Source organism: Salvelinus fontinalis, chromosome 2, assembly GCF_029448725.1.
Source record: "Salvelinus fontinalis isolate EN_2023a chromosome 2, ASM2944872v1, whole genome shotgun sequence".
NCBI lineage: Eukaryota > Metazoa > Chordata > Actinopteri > Salmoniformes > Salmonidae > Salvelinus > Salvelinus fontinalis.
This window is the reverse complement of record NC_074666.1, coordinates 95,611,233-95,625,390: the sequence shown is the minus strand read 5'-3', so window position 1 is coordinate 95,625,390 and position 14,158 is coordinate 95,611,233. Positions and strand designations below refer to the sequence as shown.

Sequence of the window (14,158 nt, the reverse complement as noted above, 5' to 3'; positions counted from 1 at the left end):
CTCCTTAAAGGGTCTATCATGAAACCTCTCTCTCTCTCCTTAAAGGGTCTATCATGAAACCTCTCTCTCTCCTTAAAGGGTCTATCATGAAACCTCTCTCTCTCCTTAAAGGGTCTATCATGAAACCTCTCTCTCTCCTTAAAGGGTCTATCATGAAACCTCTCTCTCTCCTTAAAGGGTCTATCATGAAACCTCTCTCCTTAAAGGGTCTATCATGAAACCTATCTCTCTCTCTCTCCTTAAAGGGTCTATCATGAAACCTCTCTCTCTCCTTAAAGGGTCTATCATGAAACCTCTATCTCTCCTTAAAGGGTCTATCATGAAACCTCTCTCTCTCCTTAAAGGGTCTATCATGAAACCCCTCTCTCTCTCCTTAAAGGGTCTATCATGAAACCTATCTCTCTCTCTCTCCTTAAAGGGTCTATCATGAAACCTCTCTCTCTCCTTAAAGGGTCTATCATGAAACCTCTCTCTCTCTCCTTAAAGGGTCTATCATGAAACCTCTCTCTCTCCTTAAAGGGTCTATCATGAAACCTCTCTCTCTCCTTAAAGGGTCTATCATGAAACCTCTCTCTCTCCTTAAAGGGTCTATCATGAAACCTCTCTCTCCTTAAAGTGTATATCATGAAACCTCTCTCTCTCCTTAAAGGGTCTATCATGAAACCTATCTATCTCTCCTTAAAGGGTCTATCATGAAACTTCTCTCTCTCCTTAAAGGGTCTATCATGAAACCTCTCTCTCTCCTTAAAGGGTCTATCATGAAACCCCTCTCTCTCTCCTTAAAGGGTCTATCATGAAACCTATCTCTCTCTCTCTCCTTAAAGGGTCTATCATGAAACCTCTCTCTCTCCTTAAAGGGTCTATCATGAAACCTCTATCTCTCCTTAAAGGGTCTATCATGAAACCTCTCTCTCTCCTTAAAGGGTCTATCATGAAACCTCTCTCTCTCTCCTTAAAGGGTCTATCATGAAACCTCTCTCTCTCCTTAAAGGGTCTATCATGAAACCTCTCTCTCTCCTTAAAGGGTCTATCATGAAACCTCTCTCTCTCCTTAAAGGGTCTATCATGAAACCTCTCTCTCTCCTTAAAGGGTCTATCATGAAACCTCTCTCTCTCCTTAAAGGGTCTATCATGAAACCTATCTCTCTCTCTCTCCTTAAAGGGTCTATCATGAAACCTCTCTCTCTCCTTAAAGGGTCTATCATGAAACCTCTATCTCTCCTTAAAGGGTCTATCATGAAACCTCTCTCTCTCCTTAAAGGGTCTATCATGAAACCTCTCTCTCTCTCCTTAAAGGGTCTATCATGAAACCTCTCTCTCTCCTTAAAGGGTCTATCATGAAACCTCTCTCTCTCCTTAAAGGGTCTATCATGAAACCTCTCTCTCTCCTTAAAGGGTCTATCATGAAACCTCTCTCTCTCCTTAAAGGGTCTATCATGAAACCTCTCTCTCCTTAAAGGGTATATCATGAAACCTCTCTCTCTCCTTAAAGGGTCTATCATGAAACCTATCTATCTCTCCTTAAAGGGTCTATCATGAAACTTCTCTCTCTCCTTAAAGGGTCTATCATGAAACCTCTCTCTCTCCTTAAAGGGTCTATCATGAAACCTCTCTCTCTCTCCTTAAAGGGTCTATCATGAAACCTCTCTCTCTCCTTAAAGGGTCTATCATGAAACCTCTCTCTCTCCTTAAAGGGTCTATCATGAAACCTCTCTCCTTAAAGGGTCTATCATGAAACCTCTCTCTCTCTCCTTAAAGGGTCTATCATGAAACCTCTCTCTCTCTCTCCTTAAAGGATCTATCATGAAACCTCTCTCTCTCTCTCCTTAAAGGGTCTATCATGAAACCTCTCTCTCCTTAAAGGGTCTATCATGAAACCTCTCTCTCTCTCCTTAAAGGGTCTATCATGAAACCTCTCTCTCTCTCCTTAAAGGGTCTATCATGAAACCAATCTATTTTACTACTCCCTCTCTCTCTCTGAGGTAAACAGTAATTGATCTGTGTGGGACCCCAATGACTTCCATTAAACACAGTGTGTATAGAGTAGAGATGATAGAGTACTAGATACTGTATTCAGGGAGTAGAGATGATAGAGTTCTAGATACTGTATTCAGGGAGTAGAGATGATAGAGTACTAGATACTGTATTCAGGGAGTAGAGATGATAGAGTACTAGATACTGTATTCAGGGAGTAGAGATGATAGAGTACTAGATACTGTATTCAGGGAGTAGAGATGATAGAGTTCTAGATACTGTATTCAGGGAGTAGAGATGATAGAGTACTAGATACTGTATTCAGGGAGTAGAGATGATAGAGTACTAGATACTGTATTCAGGGAGTAGAGATGATAGAGTACTAGATACTGTATTCAGGGAGTAGAGATGATAGAGTACTAGATACTGTATTCAGGGAGTAGAGATGATAGAGTACTAGATACTGTATCCAGGGAGTAGAGATGATAGAGCAGAGATGATAGAGTAGAGATGATAGAGCAGAGATGATAAAGCACTAGATACTGTATTCAGGGAGTAGAGATGATAGAGTACTAGATACTGTATTCAGGGAGTAGAGATGATAGAGTACTAGGTACTGTATTCAGGGAGTAGAGATGATAGAGTACTAGATACTGTATTCAGGGAGTAGAGATGATAGAGTACTAGATACTGTATTCAGGGAGTAGAGATGATAGAGTACTAGATACTGTATTCAGGGAGTAGAGATGATAGAGTACTAGATACTGTATTCAGGGAGTAGCGATGATAGAGTACTAGATACTGTATTCAGGGAGTAGAGATGATAGAGTAGAGATGATAAAGCACTAGGTACTGTATTCAGGGAGTAGAGATGATAGAGTAGAGATGATAAAGCACTAGATACTGTATTCAGGGAGTAGAGATGATAGAGTACTAGATACTGTATTCAGGGAGTAGAGATGATAGAGTACTAGATACTGTATTCAGGGAGTAGAGATGATAGAGTACTAGATACTGTATTCAGGGAGTAGAGATGATAGAGTACTAGATACTGTATTCAGGGAGTAGAGATGATAGAGTACTATATACTGTATTCAGGGAGTAGAGATGATAGAGTACTAGATACTGTATTCAGGGAGTAGAGATGATAGAGTACTAGATACTGTATTCAGGGAGTAGAGATGATAGAGTACTAGATACTGTATTCAGGGAGTAGAGATGATAGAATACTAGATACTGTATTCAGGGAGTAGAGATGATAGAATACTAGATACTGTATTCAGGGAGTAGAGATGATAGAGTAGAGATGATAGAGTACTAGATACTGTATTCAGGGAGTAGAGATGATAGAGTACTAGATACTGTATTCAGGGAGTAGAGATGATAGAGTACTAGATACTGTATTCAGGGAGTAGAGATGATAGAGTACTAGATACTGTATTCAGGGAGTAGAGATGATAGAATACTAGATACTGTATTCAGGGAGTAGAGATGATAGAATACTAGATACTGTATTCAGGGAGTAGAGATGCTCAGTAGAGATGTCCTGACCGTGACTTTGTGTGTGATGGCCTTCTGGAGTCCCTCAGGGGAGATCTGGAGCAGTTCAGCGATGACTCTGATCTCCTGAGCACTGACCACAGACGCCACCTGCTGGCCGTCCGCCTGCAGTACAACACATTAACATCACTTTATCAAAGGTCCAACAACTTCTGCTTTAACCCAACCCCTCTGAAAGACACACAGCGGCAGCCTTCTGCTCCAACTATACAGTGGAATGTTCTAGAGGAGAGCTATTCCATATTATAGTGATACTACATATTATACTGATGCTACATATTATACTGATACTACATATTATAGTGATACTACATATTATACTGATACTCCATATTATACTGATACTCCATATTATAGTGATACTACATATTATAGGGATACTACATATTATATTGATACTATATATTATAGCGATACTACATCTTGTAGTGATACTCCATATTACTACATATTATAGTGATACTACATATTATAGTGATACTACATATTATACTGATACTCCATATTATACTGATACTCCATATTATAGTGATACTCCATATTATACTGATACTCCATATTATAGTGATACTCCATATTATAGTGATACTCCATATTATAGTGATACTACATATTATACTGATACTCCATATTATAGTGATACTCCATATTATAGTGATACTACATATTATAGTGATACTCCATATTATAGTGATACTCCATATTATAGTGATACTCCATATTATAGTGATACTCCATATTATAGTGATACTCCATATTATACTGATACTCCATATTATAGTGATACTACATATTATAGTGATACTCCATATTATAGTGATACTCCATATTATAGTGATACTCCATATTATAGTGATACTACATATTATACTGATACTCCATATTATAGTGATACTCCATATTATAGTGATACTCCATATTATAGTGATACTCCATATTATAGTGATACTACATATTATAGTGATACTACATATTATAGTGATACTCCATATTATAGTGATACTCCATATTATAGTGATACTACATGTTATAGTGATACTCCATATTATAGTGATACTCCATATTATAGTGATACTACATATTATAGTGATACTACATATTATAGTGATACTCCATATTATACTGATACTCCATATTATAGTGATACTCCATATTATAGTGATACTCCATATTATAGCGATACTCCATATTATAGTGATACTCCATATTATAGTGATACTCCATATTATAGTGATACTCCATATTATAGTGATACTCCATATTATAATGATACTCCATATTATAGTGATACTCCATATTATAGTGATACTCCATATTATAGTGATACTCCATATTATAATGATACTCCATATTATAGTGATACTCCATATTATACTGATACTCCATATTATAATGATACTCCATATTATAGTGATACTCCATATTATAGTGATACTCCATATTATAGGGATACTACATATTATAGTGATACTACATATTATATTGATTGTGCTGACAAACTGCCTGGGAGCTCCTCAGTGGTGAAACTCCTCCTCCTTCAATCAGTGGTGAACCAGGTGGAACAAATCTTCCAGGCAATCTGGGCGTGCCAGCACCTGGCTCTGCTGTTGTCTTTAGACCGCAGTGAAAGGAGCATTTATAACACCACAAGACCAAGGAAACTTCATCTTTGTGATCAAGGTGACTGTGCAAGTCCAAGCCCTCCACAAAACTGTGAAAGACAGCCGGTAAGCGCCATATTGGCCATGCTTGGCTAGACTGACTTAAGCAGTGCACTGCTAATGATACTCTGGAAAACACAGACTCTTAACTTTGATAGGACTTTTGCAGTGGTATTTATAACTTCAAATGTTGTTTGTGGGGTATAAAGGAAAAGTAAGAAGAGCCAAATTCATTGTTGACAAAGAACTTGTTTGAAATGGTTAAAAGTAATTTAAACTTTGTAGAAATCTTAGTAAACCAAGTTCTTAATTCAGTAACAAATGTATAGTCTAAAAAATCTTTGGCTAAAAAATGTAAGATTTGTCTGCTTAAAACTACTGATTTGAAAATAAATGTAATTTTTTACTACTAAAAATATTTTGAATGTATTTGGCTAAAATGCAAATTTAGAGAAAATATACAGATTCTGCTCATTTCATTAAAAATGGTGGGTTTCTATTTTGGGAAACATTTGCTTAAAAGTGGAAACCTTGTGTTTTGTGGTGGCAGAAATGTGTTTATCTGGGGTGAATGTGGATAATTTTGTGTATTTGATTGGGCTGTCAACTCAAATAGTAACTTATATTTGTCATCTCTTTTTTGAGGTTTTTCACCTGTTTACTGCCAACCAAAGAATGGTAAATAAAAGACAAACAACTGATTCCATGGCTGTTTATTGAGTGAAATCCAGTTAAAATCTTCATGTGGAGGGACTGTCCTTTTCAAGTGGGGAATTGCACAAGAAAGAGGTCAAAACTTGACAGTGATACTACATATTATAGTTATACTACATATTATACTGATACTCCATTTTATACTGATACTACATAGTACTACATCTTGTAGTGATACTCCATATTATAGCGATACTACATATTATAGCGATACTACATCTTGTAGCGATACTCCATATTATAGTGATACTCCTTATTATAGTGATACTACATATTATAGTGATACTACATATTATAGTGATACTCCATAATATACTGATACTCCATATTATACTGATACTCCATATTATAGTGATACTCCATATTATAGTGATACCACATATTATAGGGATACTCCATATTATAGGGATACTACATATTATACTGATACTACATATTATACTGATACTCCATATCATAGTGATACTACATATTATACTGATACTACATATTATAGTTATACTACATATTATAGGGATACTACATATTATACTGATTCTCCATATTGTACTGATACTACATAGTACTACATATTATAGTGATACTCCATATTTTAGCGATACTACATCTTGTAGTGATACTCCATATTATAGTAATACTACATATTATAGCGATACTACATCTTGTAGTGATACTCCATATTATAGTGATACTCCTTATTATAGTGATACTCCATAATATACTGATACTCCATATCATAGTGATACTACATATTATACTGATACTACATATTATAGTGATACTACATATTATAGGGATACTACATATTATACTGATTCTCCATATTATACTGATACTGCATATCATAGTGATACTACATATCATAGTGATACTACATATTATACTGATACTACATATTATAGTGATACTCCATATTATAGTGATACTCCATATTACTACATATTATAGTGATACTCCATATTATAGTGATACTACATATTACTACATATTATAGTGATACTCCATATTATATTGATACTACATATTACTACATATTATAGTGATACTCCATATTATAGTGATACTACATATTATAGTGATACTACACATTATAGTGATACTCCATATTATACTGATACTACATATTACTACATATTATAGTGATACTCCATATTATAGTGATACTACATATTATAGTGATACTACACATTATAGTGATACTCCATATTATACTGATACTACATATTACTACATATTATACTGATACTCCATATTATAGTGATACTACATATTATAGTGATACTACATATTATGGTGATACTACATATTATAGTGATACTCCATATTATACTGATACTACATATTACTACATATTATACTGATACTCCATAGTATAGTGATACTACATATTATAGTGATACTACATATTATGGTGATACTACATATTATAGTGATACTCCATATTATAGTGATACTCCATATTATAGTGATACTCCATATTATAGTGATACTCCATATTATAGTGATACTCCATATTATAGTGATACTACATATTATAGTGATACTACATATTATAGTGATACTCCATATTATAGTGATACTCCATATTATAGTGATACTCCATATTTCTACATATTATAGTGATACTACATATTATAGTGATACTACATATTATAGTGATACTCCATATTATAGTGATACTCCATATTATAGTGATACTCCATATTTCTACATATTATAGTGATACTACATATTATAGTGATACTACATATTATAGTGATACTACATATTATAGTGATACTACATATTATAGTTATACTACACATTATAGTGATACTCCATATTATATTGATACTACATAGTATTACATATTATAGTGATACTCCATATTATAGTGATACTACATATTAAAGTGATACTACATATTAAAGTGATACTACATATTACTACATATTATAGTGATACTACATATTATAGTGATACTACATATTATAGTTATACTACACATTATAGTGATACTACATATTATATTGATACTACATAGTACTACATATTATACTGATACTCCATATTATACTGATACTCCATATCATAGTGATACTCCATTATATAGTGATACTACATATTATAGTGATACTACATTTTATGGTGATACTACATATTATAGTGATACTACATATTATAGTGATACTACATATTATATTGATACTACATAGTACTACATATTATACTGATACTCCATATTATAGTGATACTCCATATTATACTGACACTCCATATTATAGTGATACTCCATATTATAGTGATACTCCATATTATAGTGATACTCCATATTATAGTGATACTCCATATTATAGTGATACTACATATTATAGCGATACGACATATTATAGCGATACTACATGTTATAGTGATACGACATATTATAGCGATACTACATATTATAGTGATACTCCATATTATAGTGATACTCCATATTATAGTGATACTACATGTTATAGTGATACGACATATTATAGCGATACTACATATTATAGCGATACTACATGTTATAGTGATACGACATATTATAGCGATACTCCATATTATAGCGATACTACATATTATAGTGATACTCCATATTATAGCGATACTACATATTATAGTGATACTCCATATTATAGTGATACTACATATTATAGTGATACTACATGTTATAGTGATACGACATATTATAGCGATACTACATGTTATAGTGATACTACATGTTATAGTGATACTACATGTTATAGTGATACTCCATATTATAGTGATACTACATGTTATAGTGATACTACATATTATAGCGATACTACATATTATAGTGATACTACATGTTATAGTGATACTACATATTATAGCGATACTACATATTATAGCGATACTCCATATTATAGTGATACTACATGTTATAGTGATACTACATATTATAGCGATACTACATATTATAGCGATACTCCATATTATAGTGATACTCCATATTACTACATATTATAGTGATACTCCATATTATAGTGATACTCCATATTACTCCATATTATAGTGATACTACATATTATAGTGATACTCCATATTATAGCGATACTACATATTATAGCGATACTCCATATTATAGCGATACTCCATATTATACTGATTCTCCATATTATACTGATACTCCATATTATAGTGATACTACATATTATAGCGATACTCCATATTATACTGATTCTCCATATTATAGTGATACTCCATGTTATAGTGATACTCCATATTATAGTGATACTCCATATTACTACATATTATAGCGATACTACATATTATAGCGATACTCCATATTATAGTGATACTACATGTTATAGTGATACTACATATTATAGCGATACTACATATTATAGCGATACTCCATATTATAGTGATACTCCATATTATAGTGATACTCCATATTATAGCGATACTCCATATTATAGTGATACTCCATATTATAGTGATACTCCATATTATAGTGATACTCCATATTATAGCGATACTCCATATTATAGTGATACTCCATATTACTACATATTATAGTGATACTCCATATTATAGTGATACTCCATATTACTCCATATTATAGTGATACTACATATTATAGTGATACTCCATATTATAGCGATACTACATATTATAGCGATACTCCATATTATAGCGATACTCCATATTATACTGATTCTCCATATTATACTGATACTCCATATTATAGTGATACTACATATTATACTGATTCTCCATATTATAGTGATACTACATATTATAGTGATACTACATATTATAGCGATACTCCATATTATACTGATTCTCCATATTATAGTGATACTACATATTATACTGATACTCCATATTATACTGATACTCCATATTATACTGATTCTCCATATTATACTGATTCTACATATTATAGTGATACTCCATATTATACTGATTCTCCATATTATAGTGATACTCCATATTATAGTGATACTCCATATTATAGTGATACTCCATATTATACTGATACTACATATTATAGCGATACTCCATATTATAGCGATACTACATATTATAGCGATACTCCATATTATAGTGATACTCCATATTATAGTGATACTCCATATTATAGTGATACTCCATATTATAGTGATACTCCATATTATAGTGATACTCCATATTATAGTGATACTCCATATGATACTCCATATTATAGTGATACTCCATATTATAGTGATACTCCATATTATAGTGATACTCCATATTATAGTGATACTACATATTATTGTGATACTCCATATTATAGTGATACTCCATATTATAGTGATACTATATATTATAGTGATACTACATATTATAGTTATACTACACATTATAGTGATACTCCATATTATATTGATACTACATAGTACTACATATTATACTGATACTCCATATTATACTGATACTCCATATCATAGTGATACTCCATTATATAGTGATACTACATATTATAGTGATACTACATTTTATGGTGATACTACATATTAAAGTGATACTACATATTAAAGTGATACTACATATTACTACATATTATAGTGATACTACATATTATAGTGATACTACATATTATAGTTATACTACACATTATAGTGATACTACATATTATATTGATACTACATAGTACTACATATTATACTGATACTCCATATTATACTGATACTCCATATCATAGTGATACTCCATTATATAGTGATACTACATATTATAGTGATACTACATTTTATGGTGATACTACATATTATAGTGATACTACATATTATAGTGATACTACATATTATATTGATACTACATAGTACTACATATTATACTGATACTACATATTATAGTGATACTACATATTATAGTGATACTCCATATTATAGTGATACTACATATTACTACATAGTATAGTGATACTACATATTATAGTGATACTACATATTATAGTGATACTACATATTACTACATAGTATAGTGATACTACATATTATAGTGATACTACATATTATAGTGATACTACATATTACTACATAGTATAGTGATACTACATATTACTACATAGTATAGTTACACTACATATTATAGTGATACTCCATATTATAGTGATACTCCATATTACTACATATTATAGTTATACTACATATTATAGTGATACTACATAGTATAGTGAAGCTACATATTATTGTGATTCTACATATTACTACATATTATACTGATACTCCATATTATAGTGATACCACATATTATAGTGATACTACATATTATAGTGATACTACATATTATAGTGATACTCCATATTATAGTGATACTACATATTATAGCGATACTCCATATTATAGTGATACTACATGTTATAGTGATACTACATGTTATAGTGATACTCCATATTATAGTGATACTCCATATTATAGTGATACTCCATATTATAGCGATACTCCATATTATAGTGATACTACATGTTATAGTGATACTACATATTATAGTGATACTCCATATTATAGTGATACTCCATATTATAGTGATACTCCATATTATAGTGATACTCCATATTATAGTGATACTACATATTATAGTGATACTCCATATTATAGTGATACTACATATTATAGTGATACTCCATATTATAGTGATACTACATATTATAGTGATACTCCATATTATAGTGATACTCCATATTATAGTGATACTCCATATTATAGTGATACTCCATATTATAGCGATACTCCATATTATAGTGATACTACATATTATACTGATTCTCCATATTATAGTGATACTCCATATTATAGCGATACTCCATATTATACTGATACTCCATATTATAGTGATACTACATATTATAGTGATACTACATATTATACTGATTCTCCATATTATAGTGATACTCCATATTATAGTGATACTCCATATTATAGCGATACTCCATATTATAGTGATACTACATATTATAGTGATACTACATATTATAGTGATACTACATATTATAGTGATACTACATATTATACTGATTCTCCATATTATAGTGATACTACATATTATAGTGATACTACATATTATAGCGATACTCCATATTATACTGATTCTCCATATTATAGTGATACTACATATTATAGTGATACTCCATATTATACTGATTCTCCATATTATAGTGATTCTCCATATTATAGTGATTCTCCATATTATAGTGATACTCCATATTATAGTGATACTCCATATTATACTGATACTCCATATTATACTGATTCTCCATATTATAGTGATACTACATATTATACTGATACTACATATTATAGTGATACTCCATATTATAGTGATACTCCATATTATACTGATTCTCCATATTATAGTGATTCTCCATATTATAGTGATACTCCATATTATAGTGATACTCCATATTATAGTGATACTCCATATTATACTGATACTCCATATTATACTGATTCTCCATATTATAGTGATACTACATATTATACTGATACTACATATTATAGTGATACTCCATATTATAGTGATACTCCATATTATAGTGATACTACATATTACTACATATTATACTGATACTCCATATTATAGTGATACTCCATATTATAGTGATACTCCATATTATAGTGATTCTCCATATTATAGTGATACTCCATATTATAGTGATACTCCATATTATAGTGATACTCCATATTATACTGATACTCCATATTATACTGATTCTCCATATTATAGTGATACTACATATTATAGTGATACTCCATATTATAGTGATACTACATATTATAGTGATACTCCATATTATAGCGATACTCCATATTATACTGATACTCCATATTATAGTGATACTACATATTATAGTGATACTCCATATTATAGTGATACTCCATATTATACTGATACTCCATATTATACTGATACTCCATATTATAGTGATACTACATATTATAGTGATACTACATATTATAGCGATACTCCATATTATAGTGATTCTCCATATTATAGTGATACTCCATATTATAGTGATACTCCATATTATAGTGATACTCCATATTATACTGATACTCCATATTATACTGATTCTCCATATTATAGTGATACTACATATTATACTGATACTCCATATTATAGTGATACTCCATATTATAGTGATACTACATATTATAGTGATACTCCATATTATAGTGATACTCCATATTATAGTGATACTCCATATTATAGCGATACTCCATATTATAGTGATACTACATATTATAGTGATACTACATATTATAGTGATACTACATAGTATTACATATTATAGTGATACTCCATATTATAGTGATACTACATATTAAAGTGATACTACATATTAAAGTGATACTACATATTACTACATATCATAGTGATACTCCATTATATAGTGATACTACATATTATAGTGATACTACATTTTATGGTGATACTACATATTATAGTGATACTACATATTATAGTGATACTACATATTATATTGATACTACATAGTACTACATATTATACTGATACTACATATTATAGTGATACTACATATTATAGTGATACTCCATATTATAGTGATACTACATATTACTACATAGTATAGTGATACTACATATTATAGTGATACTACATATTATAGTGATACTACATATTACTACATAGTATAGTGATACTACATATTATAGTGATACTACATATTATAGTGATACTACATATTACTACATAGTATAGTGATACTACATATTACTACATAGTATAGTTACACTACATATTATAGTGATACTCCATATTATAGTGATACTCCATATTACTACATATTATAGTTATACTACATATTATAGTGATACTACATAGTATAGTGAAGCTACATATTATTGTGATTCTACATATTACTACATATTATACTGATACTCCATATTATAGTGATACCACATATTATAGTGATACTACATATTATAGTGATACTACATATTATAGTGATACTACATATTATAGTGATACTACATGTTATAGTGATACTACATGTTATAGTGATACTCCATATTATAGTGATACTCCATATTATAGTGATACTCCATATTATAGCGATACTCCATATTATAGTGATACTACATGTTATAGTGATACTACATATTATAGTGATACTCCATATTATAGTGATACTCCATATTATAGTGATACTCCATATTATAGTGATACTCCATATTATAGTGATACTCCATATTATAGTGATACTCCATATTATAGTGATACTACATATTATA

At 30.8% G+C, this 14,158-nt stretch overlaps 1 protein-coding gene across 1 annotated transcript in view; it reads right to left on the bottom strand.

The window, feature by feature from the left end:
- LOC129867791 (unconventional myosin-XV-like) overlaps positions 1-14,158 on the bottom strand; it is a gene marked incomplete at its 5' end in the record, with an annotated part of 140,313 nt that overhangs the window by 95,713 nt on the left and 30,442 nt on the right. Inside the window, one exon of the mRNA XM_055941294.1 lies at positions 3,526-3,639. Within this exon, the coding sequence (XP_055797269.1) occupies positions 3,526-3,639 (114 nt within the window). The remainder of the gene's footprint in view (positions 1-3,525; positions 3,640-14,158) is intronic.